The 21,894-nt window shown below is 45.0% G+C and overlaps 1 protein-coding gene across 4 annotated transcripts; it reads left to right on the top strand.

The window, feature by feature from the left end:
- The first annotated feature begins 2,100 nt into the window (after positions 1-2,100).
- On the top strand, positions 2,101-21,565 carry LOC124479135 (fibroin heavy chain). Of its 4 annotated transcripts, XM_047037709.1 has the most exons (39): positions 2,101-5,577; positions 7,677-7,721; positions 8,047-8,094; positions 8,426-8,491; positions 8,871-8,900; positions 8,998-9,069; positions 9,219-9,320; positions 9,406-9,432; positions 9,745-9,786; positions 10,154-10,204; positions 10,559-10,609; positions 11,100-11,156; positions 11,925-12,518; positions 13,611-13,658; positions 13,829-13,873; positions 14,849-14,884; positions 15,003-15,059; positions 15,390-15,434; positions 15,530-15,580; positions 15,792-15,848; positions 15,959-15,985; positions 16,069-16,113; positions 16,542-16,604; positions 16,718-16,876; positions 16,970-17,068; positions 17,164-17,277; positions 17,751-17,789; positions 18,054-18,104; positions 18,223-18,285; positions 18,617-18,670; positions 19,092-19,238; positions 19,449-19,490; positions 19,561-19,620; positions 19,760-19,831; positions 20,007-20,081; positions 20,621-20,656; positions 20,828-20,866; positions 21,082-21,141; positions 21,274-21,565. In XM_047037709.1, the coding sequence occupies exons 1-39, from the start codon at positions 5,511-5,513 to the stop codon at positions 21,276-21,278; spliced, it is 2,841 nt and encodes a 946-aa protein (XP_046893665.1). In that variant the 5' UTR covers positions 2,101-5,510; the 3' UTR covers positions 21,279-21,565. The 4 variants fall into 4 exon arrangements, with proteins under 4 accessions (XP_046893665.1, XP_046893667.1, XP_046893668.1 ...); XM_047037711.1 differs by lacking the exons at positions 15,959-15,985; positions 16,069-16,113 and having other exon boundaries at positions 17,161-17,277; XM_047037712.1 differs by lacking the exons at positions 15,792-15,848; positions 15,959-15,985; positions 16,069-16,113 and having other exon boundaries at positions 17,161-17,277.
- The last annotated feature ends 329 nt before the right edge of the window (positions 21,566-21,894 follow it).

Genomic DNA, 21,894 nt, shown 5'->3' with positions numbered 1-21,894 from the left:
CTTACACACTCACACTTACACACTCATATTTGTACTGCATGTCTTCCCAATCCCAAGACAAAGACGGAGACAGATAGATGGCTGTAGGTGCCACGTTGGCGTCGACACGAAGTAAGTGAGTGCGTGTGCCTGGTTGGATTGGGTCAAAGCAGGTCATGCTCCACTGGGAATGCCTGCTTCAGGATAGTTTGTAGACATTTTGGAGCTTCATTTCTCAGAATCCGTTGACAATACCCATGTTTTTTTCCCCCCATCAAATTAGTCTCCCCCCAACGTTGCCATGGCAGCCTGCTTCAAGTTCTCAGTGACCCGCTTAGAGTGGGGGCCGTTATTGCGAAATCCTATCTGTCGCAGTAACTTGGTACACTGTATATCAAAACATTACCACATGCTCAAAACATAGTATACCGACTTAGCATGTGATGAGGACGCTTAATCTGTCAAATGGACTGTCTGTTATTTATACAACCTTGAACTGAACTCAAACATCAGTCTGCATCAGTCCCTTGGATTGTACAAAACCATTCATTTCTTTCTGTGGTGCCAAATCAAGTTTAGGGCCGCAAAATAAGATCAGAAAGTAGTTTTATCATTCGAAGGAGAGCCTGGTATATATTATCCGTGCAAAATCTGCTCAAATCTGATATTTGCTTTGAGTTTTGCCACCTCCTATCACTGAGTTGGAGGGGAGATAGAGAGGCTTTGTACGGCCACACCTTCATGAGAAATTCTAGGACAGCGGTGACAACAAACATCGTATGGGGTGGCTGTACTAACCCAGATGTGGCAGAGAGTACAGGTCGAGCTGTACAGGCAGGAGGAAACAATCGAATGATGGAAGGGGAATAAGATGGCACAGGACAGCCATGGAGAGGAAGCCTACAAACGCAGGTATAAGAGGACGGTCCTGGACACAAAGGATTCAGCAAAGCAAGGAGTTGCACTTGGCTCGCTAAAGAACAAACAAAACTTAAATCAAAAAGGAGCACTGCAGTGTTTCTCTTCTTCCAGGGCAACATTTTTTTAAATTATTTTTAAATATGTTTTTACTGTCTAGGGAGTCAGGTGGCTGAGCAGTGGGGAATCGGACTAGTAATCTGAAGGTCGCCAGTTCGATTCCCGGCTGAGCCAAATGACGTTGTGTCCTTGGGCAAGGCACTTCACCTTACTTGCCTCGGGGGAATGTCCCTGTACTTACTGTAAGTCGCTCTGGATAAGAGCGTCTGCTAAATGACTAAATGTAAATGTAGTATCTGGACTAGAGGATCTCTCTGCCCTAAACGTTCCTGAAGTAAAAAAGAAAAAAAAGCAAGAAAAGCCCTGAAGACAACGGGCCTTCACATTTGGAGTAGAAGGCTGCGAGGGCCGGGCCCTCCCATAAAAGCACATTCTGAAGGATATGATGTGTGTCTCTCTGCCTCTGTTTTTATGTGTCTGTGCTGGACAGGGACTGGGCCTGTCTGGTTTGGGCTGGGTAACCCTGGGCTGTAGACACTTGAACAAACCTTCAACACCGAGAATCCACCATCAATATTGTCACTGTCTGAGTTGGTCAGCAGGGGAGAAAAGGGAGGAGAGACAGAAGTAATGCGAAAGGAAGGACATGTCTTTACAGTGGAATCTTCCATACTCTGTCTCTCGAGTCAACAGGTTAACAGGGTCCATCGTAGATGGAAAGGCAGCGTAGTGTCAACTGTCTTTTTCTGTTTGGTTTCCATTTAATTTCTGTTTTGTTTGCCATTTAAATGAATGACTTTAATATGATGACCGAATTCAAAGCTAACAGAGCAGAACGGATCAACACTTTGGTTGAGATTTGCTGCCCAGTGCATGGAAACTAACTAGACCAGTATGGTCTACCTGTGTGAGGCTACCAGCATGGCTACTCTCACTGTACAGTATCCCCAGACATTACAGCCTCAATCACGTCAATACTCAAGACATCCTGTGAGAGCAGTGGTGTATCCATTTAGCATCCGCCACATCTGAACAGTGAATCCACACGCAGACAGAAGGGTCTTAATCGTTAAGGCGATTCCAGATAACCCCTTCCAGATAAACTGCCTCCATATGTCAATGATTTAGAGTTTCGGTACTTACCACACTGATTGCTACTGTCAGTGGACCGTAGCATTGCTGCTTGCCTGACCTGTGAGGCAGGAAACAATAAATCATTAGAGCAGCCAAGACTCCCTGTTCTCTTTGGCAGTCGTGGTGATTGGGAAGACTGGTCTGTTAGTAAATGTGACCCTCTCTCATCTCTGTTTTTGTCAGTCTTGAGACCCCTGTGTCCTTGAAGAGTGATGTCTCTATCGATTTAGTCAAGGGCTCAGTTCATCTCTAGTACAGGCATTGATTTGGTGTCAGTTAGGGGGCGTCAGTCTTCAAAAATAATGTGTTGGTACAGTTCCTGGTTCGTCCTGTCTCTTGCACCTGCCCAGACAAGCCGAGTCTGGGAGTCAGGTGGTCTTTGTGTTTTCAGTGGTCTGTGTGGTCTGTCCTTTGGACACGCTACACAGGGCAGCGCACTAATATTAGGACCTCCAGCTGTGTGAGCAGAGCAGCTCACGAGGTAGCAGCGTGTGTCGCCCGAAAAGAATGAAACAAACACAAACATATTTCAGAACCTGGCTTTGTCTAAAGGTGCCAGGAATGTGATCCCGCGTTGGGATTACGTGACGCACTAGCGCATTATGTTGCCAGGTGTTCATCGCCAGGATCAAGGTGTTTACGGCGTCAAATTATTGGTATTCAGAGGAGGAGCTCCGTCAGTCTTCTGTAGAGGGCACAGGTGGCCCAGACTGTCAGACACAACCAGAGGGCATGGGGTGCTGTTAGCGAGATGGAAGTTGCCGGCAATTATTTATATTTGACCACTGTTGTGGTGGCAGTGCCGCAGATGTAGCATGTTTTGGTGCATGTGAATCTCTCTGTGTGTGAGCGCACGATATGAACGGTTGTATTAATCAGAGGATAAAGATTGCTTTGGCCTGTAGACCTTTGGGGATCTTAGCCATACTTGAATATGTAAGTTAAGTAGAGCAAAGTATTCTCAGTGTTTTCTGACCACACAGAAGCAGCTGTCCAGATGTCTGTCCACACGTTACGACCCCTGTTTCCACTTCCTCTCAGTCATGGAGCCAACACCGTCTGAACCACCTCGCTCTTCCTCCCCTCACCTGTACGTTCTCTCGAAAGAATCTCAGAACCAAGACCACACACCAGAGTTGTTCAGTTTTCAACAAGGTGCATGCAGTGGTTGTGGTGTGATGTTTTTAAGATTGACGCTACTCTGATGTTGACAGAAGACACTCAGAGGTAGAACGTGGGTGGTGAAGGTACATTTTATCACAGATGAGTCAGCCGTGGGGTTTGTTATTCCCTTTACAACTACTGAAGACTAAGCTATGTGGTGTGGGGGTGGTGACTAAAGAAGTCCCACATTGTATTTTAACGTTGACATTGCTGTAACAGTCGACTGAGCAACTTATAGCCATAGTTCTGGATAGCACCTTGTTATGATACAGAGAGACGAAAAGAAGACGTTTTCCAGGACGATGATAGTCATATTGTTTACGAAATGTTTTATGTGCACTTAGATGTTTACTGTAGGTGAACAGGGGGTCTGAAGACCACCTGGTGAGGAAGACAAAAGTTGGCTCCTTCTGGAAGAGTCCACAGGTCCATGGACCAGCGCCTCTTGTTTAGGACTGAGATGGAAAACTTACGTTGAGCCTTACAAAGAGCTGAAGAATAGCTCTCTGAGTATTTGGATGGACATGATTACAATGTCCGTCTGTTAGAGCCTGATGAAAAAGTCCCTGGTTTTTGTGAACAGATGAGGAATATTTCAAACCGGTAACATAAAATTCCACTTTAAACATTTATACTAGAGTGTTCTTTGCTCAGACGCACAGCACCTGGCATAGGAGTCACCCCTAAAATGATGTCACTTTTACTCACACCTTTCTCCCCATTAGGCTGTTTGTGTGCATTTTGGACTGTTTGCTTGTTCTTATTCTTTGACTGTTCTCATTTTTTACGAGGTGCAAGGTCATGCTTGTTTGGTCAAAACAGGACTGCTATTAATTCTGTCTCACAGGTTCAGTGTTCCACTTGCTTTTTGTAACAGTTTTCTCATAAAACTGTCTCTCTCTCTCTACAAAAACATCCTCGTCCATCTATGCTTCACGCTGCAACCGTCAACTTGTCAACTCTCTATATTTTTGGAGCATCGCGCGTTGGTCTACATGAGCGTGTGTGTTTTGCAAAAGATAAGTGAGTGCGAAGGACTGTGCACACGTGTGTGTGCGCACGTGTGTGTGTTGCGTTTGTATTTGTGTGTGTGAGATCACCCATCCCTTCTCCCGCTTTCTGTAAACAGTACAGTAAGTACGGAAGACGCCAGGCAGGCATTGGGAGAGTGTTTGCTCTGGGCAACATCCTCAGCTTCGCTCCCTTGGGCAGGAATTTATTTCTCAACATCCAGTCTCTCTCTGGCCTCGGCCTTCTCATAGTTCACCCTGGTCTTCTACGTCTGTCTGTCTCCAAACCAGCCATACATTTTACTGTGGTGACTGTAATTCGCCTTGTGCGCTGAGGTAATGTGACCATGTGACCTACACAAGCATTGGGTGGGGTTTAGAAGAGGGGTTCAGGGAGGTTGTTAGGAGGCAAAAGGGAATTCTGGGAAATGGGATTTGATCTATCAGGATGAAAAGTGGGGGCAGAGGAGTTTGGATGGGCAACCAACAAGTTTAACCCTGTATACCCTCTCAAAAGGTAGTTTATGGAATGAGGATAATTTTCAAGAGGTTGAAAATTCATGATTGACTTAATGTAAATGCCAACAAAGGAAATAATTGTATTGCAATGTATCACTTTGATACATTGTATGATAACGTATCACTATGACAACTACGACGAGAATATATTTTGGCAACGCACCTCAAATGCCTATAAACCTTTCCCATCTAGGCAATGTTAACCGCTGTCTATAGTTACAATGGCTCTCTGTTTCTTTGCCCATACCTTGCCATGATGTCATCCATGTGTTCTTGCATCAAAGAGATGGTTCAAGTCATGTCCTCAACACACATTTATAACAGATCAGTGTAAATAGACATCTTCTTCCTTCTTCTTGATCAGCCGCTTGTGTGTGTGTGTGTGTGTGTGTGTGTGCGTGTGTGCGTGTGTGTGCGTGTGTGTGTGCGTGTGTAAGAGAGAGAAAGAGAGAGAGAGGTAAAAAAGTTGAGTCTGACTGTCTGCAGATGTGGAGGTTGCCTTGATTCAGTGATGCCCAATTGCATGGTGGAGGGCAGATCAGGGGGAGGGAATCAGCGAGAGAAGCATATAAAAGACCAGGACAAACACTGGGGCTGTCTAGTTGTGCTGTATCCCTATCCAGCACGCCAGTCTTCCCCTTCCTGTCTCTTTCTGTCTCTTTTCTTGTCTGTTTGTCTGTCTGTCTGTTCATCTTTCTGTCTTTCCTCGGACCAGGTCTTCCCATCATGCTGGTACGAGCCTTCCTTCAGACTTCGCTGGTCCTTTGGCTGGCACAGAACACTCTGCAAGGAGGTAAGACAAAAATAACAATGTGTGTTATGGAGAGACATAGCCATAAACAAGAAAAGCAAATGATTTTAATTACTGTGGGCCAAAAGCTGTACTAAGGCCGAGGGGAGAGAGGAGAGGACAGAAGACAGGAGTGAGGGGAGAAGGGAGGGGGGAGAGGAAAGACAAAACGAGCACTTGATTGATTAGACTAAAAAGACGTTCCTGTTTAAAATGATGACGCATGTAAATTTGCCATCTTAAAAAAGGGGCTCCAGAAATTAAGCTAATTTGCACGTGGCTGAAAATTAATGACCTGATCTTTCCTACGCAGTGAAACGGTGTCAGAAGAAAAAAAAAAGTTTAATTAATGGTTAATGTGTTCAAAAGGTGTTGACAAAAAAAGTCACATAATGGATTAGCTTTTTACATCTAGAGTGCTTGATTTCTTGATATTGATTGTGAATTATATCCCCAACCATTATTTTGAAATTACTAGCTCATTCCCTCTAAACAATCAACCTACGTGTTCTGAAAAACATAGATGAATTACAATATTTTTTTTACTGGATGATCCAGGTTCTCAGTGGGAGTTTGGTTAATCCCAAGTAAAGTAGCAAAAGTAATAATCTGATAGTCACTAAAACTACTATAACATTTCCAATCTTTTATTTGGCTTTGACAAGACATTATCCTGTACAAATTAACATGTTTAATTTGCACTTATTCAACATAATTGAACATTGTACTATACTAAATCAACTCTAGATGGCATGGCTTTCATATGGACATGCTGTGTGCAATGACTGATGTACAGTACATGATTTTACAATGTGTCTAAAGCTATTAAAAATCTATTTGAATATCAAGCTCTGACAGTTGGTATACTCTTCTGAATGTCTCCAATATAGCATTGATGTGTCAAATATTCGATGACTATGACTGATCAGGTATATGAGAAATCAGTACCTAGTTCCTAGAGTTCAGCTACGTGAACGTAGTCCGCCCAAGCCCAGCGTTCTTGGCAAGTCTCTGAAGTTAATATGGTCCGATAGTTTGGAATCAAAGCGTGGAACGCTGAAGTGGCAACGGCAGTCAAAATTTGACGACCCGCCGCGAGCGAAGACTTTACAACTGAAGCACAGTCTCTTCATTTTGTCTCTCTTTGCCCTCCATCAATGGCTGACTGTTTCGCTCACCTACTGAGCAGCTAAAGCTGACTCTAGAGAGATCCGTGCCACTCTTTGACGTCACCCAATATTTAATCAGATGTCAAAATGAGATTTCCCATAAAAAGTCGTGAACATACTCTTGTCTGAATGACGTTTCAAAAAATGGTATTTCAAATATCTCAATTTAAAATAATACAATACATTTTAAATCATTTTGGCTTGTTAAGTAACAATAGTACAACCAATAAGACTAAGAATCTCAGTACATATCAGTGCTGGTAGTTTGGGGCCAGGGGCATGCTATCCCAGGTACAAAATATTTTGGCCTATTATGGTGTACTTCTAAATGGAACAGAAAATGATTTCCTTACTTCTAACTGTCTCAGTAATTTCATATGAGACATAAAAATGTGTGGTAGGCGATGTTCAACCCTACACAGTCTGAGAGGGCCTTGCCTGTAAGAAAAAATATTCCAGGCTTGTCTGAAACTCTACTTTAAAGAGTACTTTAATTTGTAAATTATTACAAGAAGAACATGTTTTAAATCTTTAACATGTGAATATCTATTTCTGCATGATCACTGCACTGTATTTCTGCACTATCATGATACTGTAGCTTGTTGCATGGTTCAGATTTGAACTTTAAACAAGCTCTTAATAAAAAATGTATAATATACATAGACAAACTATTAAATTGTTAAGGGATCTGAGAGAGATACAGTTCTGTCCCATGAGTGTATGCAAGAGGATACATGTGAGTCATGCGCCATAGCATCGAGGAGTTTGACACCTAGGGATTAGGTTTCTGTCCTTTGTAGATGTGCTGTGGGGCAGCATTTCTATTGGTTGTCTCGGCTATGGTGCATGTGACAACCATGTCTGAGCAACATTTTGTCACTGACACATAAAGACATCCAGCTCAACACAACAATTCTGTTTTCCTCCTTTTAGGAGTGAAACCTGGTGCAGGCATGGGAAGAATGATGCCAGGAAGGGGTAGGAACAAACAATTAATCAAATCTGACAATAACTGACTTTGAGTGTGTGTTTGCATACATGTTTGTGCCTTATCACCACTCATCGCATCTTGAATTGAATTGATGTTTATTGGCCATGAAAGTTTGCACAGACACAGAATTTACTTTGGCAGGAGAGCCTACCTAGGCAGCCATTAGAGGCGCCAACTAGAAAGATTACAGCAAAGCATAACATGAGGAGAGAGGAGGAGAGAAAAAGGCAACCCCCATACAATGCTCCTAGAGGAGTACAGTGTGGGAACAGGCAAAAACCTCAGAACATAATTTTCTCTCTTTCTCCTTAGGTGCCAGTCTAGGCCCAGGGGCAGGGATGGGAGGGGGCAGAGCTGGAGGTCAGTGGCTGGGAACTACTCACATCCTGTGCTTCGCATCACCACACAGTTAATCAGAGCAACCAAATCTGCTTCATTTACATTTAGTCATTTAGCAGACGCTCTTATCCAGAGCGACTTACAGTAAGTACAGGGACATTCCCCCCGAGGCAAGTAGGGTGAAGTGCCTTGCCCAAGGACACAACGTCATTTGGCTTGGCGGGGAATCGATCCGGCAACCTTCTGATTACTAGTCCGACTCCCTCACCACTCAGCCATCTGACTCCCTGTTTCGATTCGTTGTGGTAAGTCCTGGCGGTGTCTAACACCCTTTGCTTCATCGGTGTCTCAGGGACGGGCTCTCTGGGGATGCAAGGAGGGCGAGGTTACGGTGCCAAACCTGGGAAAACTGGTGGAGGTAAGCTGGACATGCCAACTACACATGTGTAAACATAGTCTGACGCCAGTGGGGAAAATCTGCCATCAACCTTGGGGGGGGGACAATTATATGACATTTTCTCAAGAGCAATTCCTGAGGGGGACACCTAAATTACTGCTGTGTTACAACACATTAAAAAAGCGCCATTGTGTCCATAATCAGCAAAGCGCTTTCAATGCGTATTATTAATATTATTGAAATTACATAGTTATGTTTACAGTGATTTATTTGGGGGGACAAACCATATTTTTGGCCCAGGATGGGGTGGTCGTGTCCCCCCTGTTCCCCCCCGGGATTTCTGCCTATGTCTGACGCCCTTGTATATCTTACCGTACTTGTGTTTTCTGGGGAATCTCAGGTCGTTATCCAGGAGCTCAGCTTGGTGGAGGTAAGTGGTGTGTGGAGTCTCACTGACAGGATTCACTCTCCACACGCTCGTATGTTGTCATGAGTTTGATTGTGTGTCTTTGCTGTTTATCCCGCAGCGGGCTACAGAGGCCCAGTGGGAAGAGGAGGAGTGAAGCCAGGATATGGGCCCCAGGGAGGTGCAGGTGGTGGTAAGGACACACCCTCTTCTGGGTATCTAAAAACCAAACTGAAGGCATCATCCGAATATTAAAGCTTGAGTCTTGATTCAATACTCACGGATAAAGCCTCCCATCTCTTAGAAGCATCCCACTGCTCAATTCTATTTGTCTCAATGCAGGTGCCAGTCTTGGAGCCGGGATGGGAGCAAGCTTGGGGATGGGAGCGGGGATGGGGAACGGACTGGGAATGGGCCTGGGTACTCAGGGAGGGAAACGTGGAGGTGAGTAAAATGTGACGAAAACCAGAATGTTTTCAAATCATGTTAAGCAAAGTGGTTAATACGCTGGTGTGTGTGTTTCTGTCAGGGTATGGAGGCTATGGAACACAGCCAGGTGAGTGTGTGCTTTGTGATTCTGCTGTTTGTTTACACAGACCAGAATACACAAAGAATTCCTTGTCTGTTCAATTATGACCCTCCACTATATTTGTTTGTCAGATTTAATCTCAGCATTACTTAAGTTTATCATTATCTGTAACCTTGGGATATCTTGTCGATTGGTTCTTATTTGCCAAATCACAATGTGACCTTGAAATACATGACAGCAGTGCCAGGTTCCCTATAGTAGAACATGATTGTATGTCATAGCTGAGATTTGCAAACGTGTGTAGATGTCCTTTGACCTTGCTGCTGGTCTTGTTGCTAGGATACGGGGCTGGAGTGGGACCAGGAGCGGGTGCCAGACCTGGTAAGACCAATCACAGCTGACCAATCACAGCTGACCAATCACAACTGACCAATCACAGCTGACATGGCTCCCGCTTACTTGAAGTCCATACCGCTTTATCCAGGGGAGAGATTTTTTCACACAGCTCAAACCCTTCAGTTCATCCAAGAGAACATGAATTCTCACCCTTGGCTGTGTGCTCTGTGGATGGATTTAACAGGAAATCTATGCCAAGTATCATGAAACATGTTGAGACCTTCTCAGAGTCCAGGTCACTTGTCCCTTGTCAACTGCCCCCTTCCAACCTGCCCAGGGGGTATCATGTAGCCTCCTGCTACCCCCTGCTTTAGCTGGCTCCAATGACCATGTCCTTCTCTGACATCACTAGGTGCTGGAGGTGGGTACTCCGCTGGGCAGGGGGCAAAGGCACCTAAACCGGGTAAACATTCCATCACTGCTGTCTACATTCATGTGTGTTTGTCATCGTCCATATCGGTCTGTCTGTGCCTGTGGGTTGACTCCATACCAGTTACATCCATATCCTTTGTGCAATACATAGTGTTCCGCAAGAGCCATGGAACAAATGCATGTGGTTTGCACATTCATTTTACGCATGCAGGAGAGATCACCTATGTGATCATCAACACCTGCTGTGTCGGATAACAGGATTAGTGGACTGTATGTCAGCGTAGCATGAGCCCATACAGTCTAAATGAGTTCTCCAAGCCTGTAAGCATAGAGTAACCGGTATTTACTATGCAGGGTTGAGTAATATCAATGTTATGGTCTCCAGGCAATGGTGCAGGAGCTGGTGGAACCAATGGACAGGGTGCTAGATCCAACGGTAAACCTGTACCTCTCTGCCTGCTGCCCCATCCCATGCTAACGGGAACGCAAAGTGCACAATGCATGCACTGTACCTTGATATTAATCTCTGGGGATAGATTTTTCCTGATATGGGTCCATATCAGGCATATATAATTAATTTGCATGTGATGGTTGACACAGCGTGCTAAGATCTATCATATGAAATACTGTACATGTCCAATCGCAACAACAGTAGATGCTTGTTGACGTTCACGCGCAGTTCTGTTTCTAACTGTCCTGTGTGTATCACTTGATTGCGTTCCCTCTAACAGCACGTGTTTGTGTTGGCATGTTGGACGAAGCAGTAATAAGTCATGATCAGTATGAAGTGTGTTAAGCTACTTCAATACATGTTTCCGCTTCTATGGATGATTTTAACGATGTTGTCGTCTGAAGTAAGTGAATGAGGTTCTCTTCCTGTCTCCGTTGGAGTAACTTGTTTTAAATATGAGTGTTGTGGTCTCCAGGCTATGGTGGAGCTGCTGGTGGGCCTACTGGACAGGGCGTTAAACCACCCAAATCTGGTAAAGCCTTCTCTTCTCTGAATATGTGCTGAGTTTCTGTGATATTTATATCTACTTACATTGCAACTACTGTGTGTCCTCTGTAGATAGATTCAACCCATATTCCTAAGGTTTAGGTGCAGGTGTATCAGGGAGTATTTCTCCCTCTGTTTGTGGCGTTCCTGTCTCTCTGTTTCTCACCGTTCATTCCCTGGCTTTGTCAGTTAACGATGTTGGCTGAATGTCGTGTCTTTGTCCCGCCAAGTCACACAGACTGTTGTCTTGTGTGTACCAGACATGGTGGCAGTGTCTTGTGTTTCAATGTTGCATAAAACCTGTCGATGTTGCTTTGTCTCTGTGGCTGTCCTCGTGTGTGTGTTTCTGTGTTAGTCCGTGTGATTAATCGCCGCCCTCGTGGCTCAGCGGGTTGTCATAGTAGCGGGTTGTCGTAGTCGTCTTTGCTGTTTGTCTGTGTCTTGATGTGGACGTGAGGGGTCACGTGACCCAGGCCATCTTCAGCTCACGTTAAACCCTCGTTTCTCGTCTCGTCATTTTTCCTTGTCTGCATCCGCTCGTCCAGTCCTGTCTCTCCGAGGAGCTCTCTTAGTTTAGTTTCTAATGAATGCTTTGGGACCTAGAGACATAACGGCTGATTAAGTTTAATTTGATTTTCAGCCTTGCGAACTTTTGAAGTTCTTACCCATTAGAATGTGCCATGTGTAGAGAACAGAGGCCAGCTCCAGGTCCCTTGCAGTTCACCGGTGCATGGTGATGATGTCTCTCTGCCAGGTGTGTCTGCGGCAGATTTAGGAGTTCCTGGGAAAGGCAATGAGGGCAGACGTGTTCAGACACAGGATTTAAAAGGAGCGAAAACCCAAGGAGCTCTCAAAGAAGGTTCCAGCAGCTTTGGACCTGCAGTGCCAGACACCAACGGGGCCAAAGGGGGCCTTGGATCACCTGTTGCTTTTTCACCACAGACTGGACAGGGTCTGGGACCGGCAGCCCCACTCGGAAAGGAGTCCAAAAGTGTCAGTCCCGGAGTTCAGCAGTCATCCCAAAAGGTCATGGGTTTTAGTACTTCGGTTGTAGTCGAGATGGGAGTCAGGAGCCTGGGCCCCCAGGGCTCAGCTGAGAAAGGGGGGGTTCGTCTCAGTCCGTTGGCTCAACCAGCACAAAGAGCCCAAAACAGTGAACCCCAAACCCCAGATGGTCAGGGAAGCAAAGGTCTAGGTTCTGTCGCTCATGATGGGCGGGGCTCTAAAGATGATGTCACTGTTGGACAAGGCGCAAAAACTCTTACCCCTGTGGAGCAAGATCTCACAGGATTTAGAGTGAGCGAGTCCACATTGCTTGCTGGGAAGAGCATCCAGTCGAATAATAAGGGTAAAGTTTTCATTACTTACTCTATATCTGTTTCTGTCTTTTCATTATTTATTTTCCATCCTTTATAGTATAAAGGATGGAAAATAAATAATAAAGTTTATACCATCTAAACTGTCTGGCCCCTAGGCTCACCCAGCATAAACTTCATCAATCAGCCGAGTGGGAAAAATTGGGATGTGACGCCATTTTTCTGTCATATGTTTGAGCAGAATGTGTGTTGTTCCTTTAGCCTACTTCCCCAGTTTTATGTCTTCAAAGAGTGGACCTCAGTGAAAAGTAGTAGCTTCTTTCTTAGGTTCCAGACATGCACATCAGGGATCAGACTGGACATGTTTGAGGCAGATGCGTTTCATGGTGTCAGTTAATGAATGAATGCGGACGTGACAAAGAACCTGCACCTGCTATTGTTTCTGTGATTTCTTTGAGATGGTTGCATGCGCCGGACCTGTTTATGTAGTACATGTTGATTACCGTATTTCTTCGATTAAACGCCGCCCTCAAATAAACGCCGCCCTCGAATATACGCTGCACCAAAAATGAACATTGTGTAATAAACGCTGCGGTGTTTAATCGAAGAAATACGGTATATGTAGATGGAATTATGGAATGGCGAAGCAGCAGACAGTCCACTTGAACGTTCTAATGGCTTCAAGGTTCTAATGGCTTCAAGGTTCTAATGGCAGTTTCAAGAACGACCATGTGTCTGTCTCTCTATTCCGATGGATGCTTTCAGGTGCCTATGGTTTTAAGAAGTATTGTTTCACAATTGGAAGTGCTCAAGACCTGACAATGTCTGAAAATTGCTTTTGACTCATTTGGTTTTGAGTGTGGGACAGAGATTTAAACATTGCTTGTGGCATGCTAGGAAAGCCATCTCAAAGTGCCTTGCCTGAGCATCTGGATTGCATGAGTAGTAATGCATTTATTTGGATTAGGTACAGGAACTCGAGGTCTCAGTAATGTTGAAAACAACTGCCTCAGCATTCTCAGTGTGCCTATGTGTTTCACTTTTCTGCTGAATTGCAAAGATGATGATGTAGTCTGAGGTTATGTGTAGTAACCAGATCTCAGTAAAGCTGTTGTGGTCTCCAGGATACGGTCCAGGAGCTGGGGTATCCACTGGAGCTGGTGTTAAGAATGGTAAAGAATTTCTGTATGTCACGACCACCAGTTTCTCTCTGTGACACAGCATGTCGATGGTCTTCGACACTCTTTATGTGTTTAATATGGGTGCAATTGAAAGCAGAAGTATCTTGATGCCTTTGAAAAGGGTTGTGTGAACAAAAGTAACCGCTTGTTGTGATCTTCAGGATATGGACCAGCAGCTGGGGGCTCCAATGATCAGGGAGCTAGAGGTAATGGTAGACCTCTCTTACTCTGTCTGTCTGCCTGTCTTAGTGCATCTATTAGTGGAAACCACTGAAGTTCCTGGGTTGCATGTAGGGAGATGCTACTATGACATATTAAAAGGAACAATGAAAAGCATGTCTTGACCATGTTGATTAGATGGAGCATGTTTGGCAATGTACTGCTGCCACTGGTGTCAAGAGTACATTCCTGGAGCATAAGGGTCACCTGGTACTAGAAGCAATGTATTGTGATTCTTTGTTGCATGCGTTCAAGCGCCTGTTTGGAATGAATTGAACATGAGGCCTGAGTCTAACTCAGTTGTTGCCTAGTGGTGAACAAACATGATGGTGGTTTGCTGGGTAAAAGCCTGCTAACTTCTCTTTCTCTGCATTTCAAAGAAAACCTCTATCTGTTTCCACCGAATGAGGTTTAGAAACATTACTGCATGTTGTTTCATGCTGTGATTGGAACGAGCATCTCAACTTGTTACAGACTAGTTGCTGTCTTTGCTTTTGAATGGTCATGATATGATTAGTTGTGATCTTCAGCAAATAGTTTTGAAGCTGGAGGTCCTTCAGTTCCTAAAAGCAATTGTAAGACTAGAATTTTAGGTTTTGACTGGTGTTTGCATGATAAAACAAAATGTTAGAACACCGCTGTTTATGCATCCCTCAGACAATGTTTGATAACGGATGTTGTGTACCTGCTGGAACTGGTGCTAAGAATGGTAAACTTATTTAGCTATTTTTGTTTCAATCTCAATTAGAGGGTAGTTCAAATAGATTGAGTGCGTTGACTGTTGTGATCTCAAGGGTTCAGTCAATGGTAACCCTCAGCTAGTTCAGAGTTAAGCTTTGACTGTTTATGGATAACAGTTTTGTTTTGTTATTACGACACAAAATATTTGTCAAGAAACACCTGAACATCAAGCCCGGACATGGTAAAACCCAAACTATTTTGGTCTCTGTGATATATTCCAGGAGCTGGTCAGACAAATGGAGGTGGTGCAACAACTGGTAAATGCTTATAATCATTGATTTTCTGCTTCCATCTCTATGTAAGGATTCTGCAACCAATTGTATTGAGAAGTTGGATAAGTAGGTTAAGTATGTTGATGGCTGTTGTGACCTCTAGGGTACGGTCCAGGCGCTGGTTTGGGATCTCCTAATGGTCAGGGGGCCAAAAGCAATGGTAAACCTTTACTGGCATGTCTCTCTTTCTGCTTGTCATAGTGGAAGTGAAGCAGTTTTAAAGTGCATGTTTTGAGTCATTGTTAGTCAGGCAGGTTATGGTTAAATCAAACTATTGTGGTCTGCAAGATGTTTTCCGAGAACTGGTGTGCCAATTGTAATTGTTGCTAAGAATCGCAAATTCAGTTTTCCTTTCGATGTGTCAATAGTCTGTAATCATAATCTGTCAAATTAATAATTTCTGAATGCACGTCTAGAGCTCTCATTGATTGATTGGTTTAGAGTATTCTGAAGTAGATTATAAATGTCTGTAAAATGTTACGGTCTACAGGCTATGGACCAGGAAATGGAGGTCCCTCAGGTGCTAAAAGCAATGGTAAATGTCTACTGGCTACGTCTATATCTGTCGCAGTTGAGTTCAGGTGGATCATGTAATTGTTAAGCTAAATAAAGTTTTATTGCGATCTTCAGGAAATGGTGCTGGAGCAGGAGGTCCCAATGGTCAGGGTGTTAAAGGCAATGGTAATCCTTTACTGCCCTCTCTATGTGTCTGTCTGTTTGTCTGTCTGTCTGTCGGTCTGTTTGTCTGTCTGTCTGTCTGTTTGTCTGTCTGTCTGTTTGTCTGTCTGTTTGACTGTCAACTTTTACCCTGTGGTTTATTTTCTGCCTTGATCTTCATGTAAGAATTCAGTTGAGAAGTTGGTTAAGTATGTACGGCTGTTGTGACCTCTAGGGTACGGTCCAGGCGCTGTTTTGGGATCTCCTAATGGTCAGGGGGCCAAAAGCAATGGTAAACCTTTACTGGCATGTCTCTCTTTCTGCCTGCCATAGTGGAGGTGAAGCAGTTTCAAAGTGCATGTTAAGGTTTGATTCAGAATCTCATCGGTTTACTCTGTATAGGATTCGCCAGCCCAGGCGCTCAGAACGGTAAACTTATTTTACAGATGACTCATTCAGATTTTTTAACACAATGAAATGGACAAGGTGTAAATGAGTATTGCGGTCTTCAGGTGCAGGAGCTGGAGGTCCCAGTGATAAGGGAGTCAAAAGCAACGGTAACTCCTTCCTTCTATGTCCTACAGCCATGCTTATAATTGCACGTCAAAGGTGATGATGCCCTGATTTCTCCACCATTTTCGATGCGCCCGGTTCTTTTTTTCAAATCACTTTGAAAACTTTGTCGTAAAGGTAACTTACTGTTGAGAAGGTTCGCTTTCACTTTTGGCTTGTTTTCACTCTAGCTGAGTTCGTTGCAAAACACAGTCTTTCTTTCCGCTCACACCTATGTGGTGTACATGAACGAGGTCTGTAACAGGGCCACAGCCTAGTCACACGGATGTGTCAGGTGCATGGATGTTGTCTGTCCCTTGGATGAGAGCCAGCAGCAGCATTGTGTGATGAGCACTGCCCCCCCCCTCCCCCCCCCCTCCCCCTCCACAGGATCAAAGGGGCACATGCTAACTTGTATTGACATGTTCCACAGGCTACGGTGGCGGGGCTGGGAACTATCCAGGCAACGCTGGCCTTGCTAATGGATACGGAGCAGGTAATGAAGAATGTTGGTAGAAGAGACATGAAGATGACCATCATGCCCATGTTAGCTGTTGCAGTGGAGGTTTACATGTCAGTTTGTGATGAATGGTTGGCTCTGTGCCTTAGGTCTTGGACAAGGTGGCTACCCACAGGGTGGAGCAGGGGGATATCCACAGGGTGGAGCAGGGGGATATCCACAGGGTGGAGCAGGGGGATATCCACAGGGTGGAGCAGGGGGATATCCACAGGGTGCCTACCCACAGGGTGGAGCAGGAAAATCTACTGGTGAGGCTTGTTTACCTTCAACCAAATAAACTTATTTTCATGCTTGCTGTCTTCCATTTTGATTCTATTTTTGTACTCTTTATTTTCTGGCAGGTGCCAGTCTGGGACAGGGTGGCTACCCACAGGGGGGTTATCCACAGGGTGGCTATCCCCAGGGGGGTTATCCACAGGGTGGAGCAGGAAAATCTACTGGTGAGGCTTGTTCACAACTAAAGCTTCTTTTCATGCTTGCCTCTTCAGTTGTTTCCTCTTTTCCTCCTCTTTTTGACCATTCTTTCCCCCAGCAGGTGCCAGTCTGGGACAAGGGGGCTACCCACAGGGTGCATACCCACAAGCAGGATACCCACAGGGTGCATACCCACAAGCAGGATACCCACAGGGTGGAGCAGGAAAACCTACAGGTAAGGCTTTAGGTCTCACCATGCTCTCCTGCATTCTGTGTGTCTGTGTGTACAGTACTCATTCAATATGTCCGTCTTCTGGTCTTCCGAGTCTGTTGATGTATGTGAAGGCGAACTGGACTGTGTTTTGTTTAGGATCACCACCACAGGTTATGGTGATTGGATGTGATGATATTCATGGCCTGAGGCCAAGGAAGTGGTTGGGAGTGGCTGTAGAAATCGGGTTAGTTAGAAAGCTTCCAATGTCCAATTGCAAAGGATGCTGAAATACAACCAACAAGTCAAGGACAGTGCAGAGATGAAGACAGTGATGATACAATATCTGGAATCAGAAACATATACTTTATCTCTGGAGTGACAAACTAGGATTTGGGTCCTACCCCTACAGCTACATCACAGCAGACAGAGAGAGAGAGATACTTAGGTTACTGCAGTCAGCCAGTAACCACGTCTCCTTGACTCCTCCCCCACAGGCGAGGGCAAAGCGGGCGGGGCCAAAGCAGTGCCTGCAGGTATCAGGGTGTCGGCATGAGTGTCTGAGTACATGCATGTAATGCACATGCCTGCCCTCCTCCATCCCCCATCCCCCCTACCCTCTCTTATTTAATCATCCTGCCCTCCAATCTAACAATCTGAAACATCTCTCAGGCAAGAACCACAGGCCGGGACAGCTAAGCCAGGAGAGCCCAAAGTCATTCTGCAGTGTGTGTTAAGCAGTGTGGCTGCGTAGGAGGATTTCCGGGCTGAGATGTGACGTTTTCTCTACATTTTTACAGGCTATGGCAACGGCAACGGCTACGGCGCTGGCGGCGCTGGTTACGGTGCGGGTAGGTGTCATCGTAGGCAGCTTCACTACCCAGTTGCTCATTCAATGACTCACGCATTGACTCATTCAGTCACTTACTTGCGCATGATTACATTTGATGATTACTACTTATGTTCCAGGAAATGCTTACCCAGTGTTGGCTGATGGTGCTGGGCTTGGAGGCAAAGCAGGGAAGGGTGGAGGTAAATACCCAACAGCAAAAATATCCCAGTCATGAAAACAACTTTAACCTATTATAGGAGAGGGCATATTGTCTTAGACAGTTACACTAACATGACTGCTTTGAGATTTACAAATCTTTTTTTTTTGGCCAGGCAGTGTAACAGTGTCTCCCCTAAGTGTAGCTGGTATGTGCCACATGGAAATGATGCGGGCAGTTATCTGTGGTGATCTGTAGGTTATCTGTGGGTTATCTGTGGGTTATCTGTAGGTCTTTTTTTTCTTGAAGCAGAGTCTTCCCCACTGCTTTGTGACCCCAGAGTTAACTTCCAGTGTTCCTCTCTGGTGCTATAGGCCTTGGAGGCGGAGCCTATAACGGACAGGGCCAGGGGCTGTCTGGGAAATACGGTGAGAAGTCTCATGGAGGAGTCTGGGAATGGGCACAACAGCAGTGTCTGGAAGTTCTTTACATTTACATTTAGTCATTTAGCAGACGCACTTATCCAGAGCGACACAACGTCAATCGGCGCAGCCGGGAATTGATACGGCAACGTTCTGATTAATAGCTCGATTCCTCGATTCGACTAACCGCTCAGCCATCTCAGAATCAGAATCAGAAAGGGATATCTGATTCTGATTCTGACTCCTCTCTAAAAATAAAAATTAACAAAAAAAGAAGGGGGCGGGGGGGGGGGGGCAGTTCACGTTGAGGAAGGGTCACTAACACTTCAGTGTGTGCTCAGTATTGTGTCACTCTGGATTAGATTTGAATCTTGATCTCTGTCCAGCCTGGTCATGCCCACATGCAGTACCTCGTGTTTATCTGTAGGGGGCGCTGGTCCAGCTGGTGCTCTGCCCTATGGAGGACAGCCTGTGGTGCCCGCTGGCCTGGGGGCTGATGGGAAATCTGGAGGATACGGCGGAGGGCCCTATGGAGGAGTTCAACCCCTGGGTCTGGGCCCCGACACTGGCTTAGGTAGACACACCTACAAGGAAGAGAGCCAAAGACAGAAAACTTTGAATCAATCAACAAAGAGAGAGAGAGAGAAGCAATGGACGTTAAGAAATGAACTTTATTCAACTCGTGTGTCGATGTGTTGTGCGAAGTGTGGACACTCCCATCGTTTTGTTGAATTTTGCGTTGTTTTCGGATTTGAGTTTTGAATCCACTATTGTTGTTTTCCAGGGGCGCTGGGTGGAAGAATGGAACCTGCAGGTGGCAAATATGGTGAGCTCTAGTGATTCACTTGACACTGTGTGGTTCAGGTTTGTTGCTGACCTGGTTGGCTTTCATACAGGTGGAGGAGTAGGTCAGCTTCCGTACAATGGTTCTCCAGTCATTCCTGCTGGACTGGATGGTGAGCTTAATGTCCTTGAGTAAATGTGTGTGAGTGTGTGTTAAAATTGTTACGTTACGTAATAAGGACTGGTACTAATAGGTGCAGGTGTTGATGAACAAAAGTAAACAGAAAAATGCATCATGTTTCCTTCTTTCAGGTGATGGCGGCTACCCTTACGGGGCACAGCCTCTTAGCACGGGAGGTGACGGCAAATCTGCCAGCAAATATGGTAAAGAGGGAAAGTTGCATGTGACGTGAAACAAAGAATGTGTGTGTACAGTATGCAGTATTTCAGTGACTCGCTGTGTGATTGCAGGTCTGTGTGTTTGTTGTGTACATGTCATTTCTCTCTAAATCTGTATTTGCTGTTTCTCTGGGCCTTTTCCTGCAACTGTCTCTTTAAGGGGACGGTGGGGTGGCACTGGGTTCATATGGACTGGAGACAGGTGGTGGTGGTGGGAAACCCAAATGCAAAAATGGTACATGTCTGCCTGCCTGCCTGCCTGCCTGCCTGCCTGCCTGTCTGTCTGTCTGTCTGTCTGTCTGTCTGTCTGTCTGTCTGTCTGTCTGTCTGTCTGTCTGTCTGTCTGTCTGCCTCACTGTCTGTCTGAGTGTCTGTCTGTCTGTCTGTCTGTCTGTCTGTCTGTCTGTCTGTCTGTCTGTCTGCCTCACTGTCTGTCTGTCTGTCTGCCTCACTGTCTGTCTGAGTGTCTGTCTGTCTGTCTGACTGACTGACTGACTGACTGTCTGTCTGTCTGTCTGTCTGTCTGTCTGTCTGTCTGTCTGTCTGTCTGTCTGTCTGTCTGTCTGTCTGCCTGTCTGTCGGCCTCACTGTCTGTCTGAGTGTCTGTCTGTCTGTCTGTCTGTCTGCCTGTTGGCCTCACTGTCTGTCTGAGTGTCTGTCTGTCTGAGTATCTGTCTGTCGCTGTACGCATGTTCGGGTGTCGTTTCTGTACCCCATACGGCAGTGTCTGACAGGTTTTAGTTCCTCTATTGTAAATGTCGGTTGTTGTTACAGGAAATGGCGGGGGCTATGGCGGAGTGCAACCAGCAGGTGACTGAACTCACATTCTGTCATGCAGACATGACTTGTACCTGCTGTATGAGGAACTCTTGTCTCAATGTCTGTGCATGCTCTGTGCCTTGCACTCATCCTGTTTCTGTCATACTTTATGTTCTGTTTGATAATGATTGTTGTGACCTGCCTTGGCATGTGACTGCTAAGGTTATGGTGGACAGCTTGGTCAAGGTCAGGGTGCATATGGTAAGCTATAGAGCACCCCTTCTTGACACAACTATCTCATTTCTGTTGTCGGCTTTCCCGCAGCTGTTTCTGGTTTCTAGTTAATGCTGTGTCTAAGCATGACTGAAAATAAAATGAAAATAAAAATCGTAATCCATACGACTGTATGGATTACTTAAATAGTGTTGCAAATAACCTAGACCCATAAACCCGACTGACTGTTTTTCCTTTTACAGGAGGGCAGGGCGGCAAATATGGAGGCGGACTAAATGGATTCTTTGGAAATGGATTGAAAGGTTCGTTGCCTGTCATGCCAACTGTTCATGCTGTAGATTTCCCATGCACTGTGGTTGTGTTCAACTGTTTACTGAATATCTTTTATTCCTTTCTTCCTGTCTTCCATTCCCCTTTTCACAATCTGACTCCAGGTTAATCTAGTCATCCAGAGCAACTTTGAGTGAATATTTTTCCTGACCATAATGTATTCATTGTGATGTTATTTGTTTTGCTGTGTTGTATTTTTGTCATTCCATGTTCATTCTGTTTTTCCATTGTTGTTTGGCTGTTTACATGTTTGTGATCTTTGTCTTTTCTATTGTTGTTGCTGTTGATGTTTGTTATTTCTCTTGCAAATACCCCCCTTCCTTCTTATTTCTACAGATTGTGTCACCCCTGTATATTTGTGTCTGTATCAACACTAAAAGTCAACAGCTCCCATAACCTGTATGATGGCGTCTTCCTCTTTTTCATGTTAATATGTCTGGTTAAGACAAGGTTTTAGGAACTTTGAATCACTTGTCCCATCCAATAAACATACAGAACTTGACAGATTATATCAATTCATAGTCGGTTACGTAACGTGTAGCAACTAACAATCGACAATGTAAATCTGTCTGCACACTTTGTTTCCTCTGTGGCATCACCAAAGCCTCATCCGTGCACAGGAAACTATCGCACTTCCCTTCTCGGTCAAGTCAGCCTTAAACAAATTACTCAGAAAAAACAAAACTTGTGGTTCCTGTAAAGTTTGTGTGTTGTGTGTGTGTAGA

Source organism: Hypomesus transpacificus, chromosome 17, assembly GCF_021917145.1.
Source record: "Hypomesus transpacificus isolate Combined female chromosome 17, fHypTra1, whole genome shotgun sequence".
NCBI lineage: Eukaryota > Metazoa > Chordata > Actinopteri > Osmeriformes > Osmeridae > Hypomesus > Hypomesus transpacificus.
This window is presented reverse-complemented; position numbering and strand designations above follow the sequence as displayed.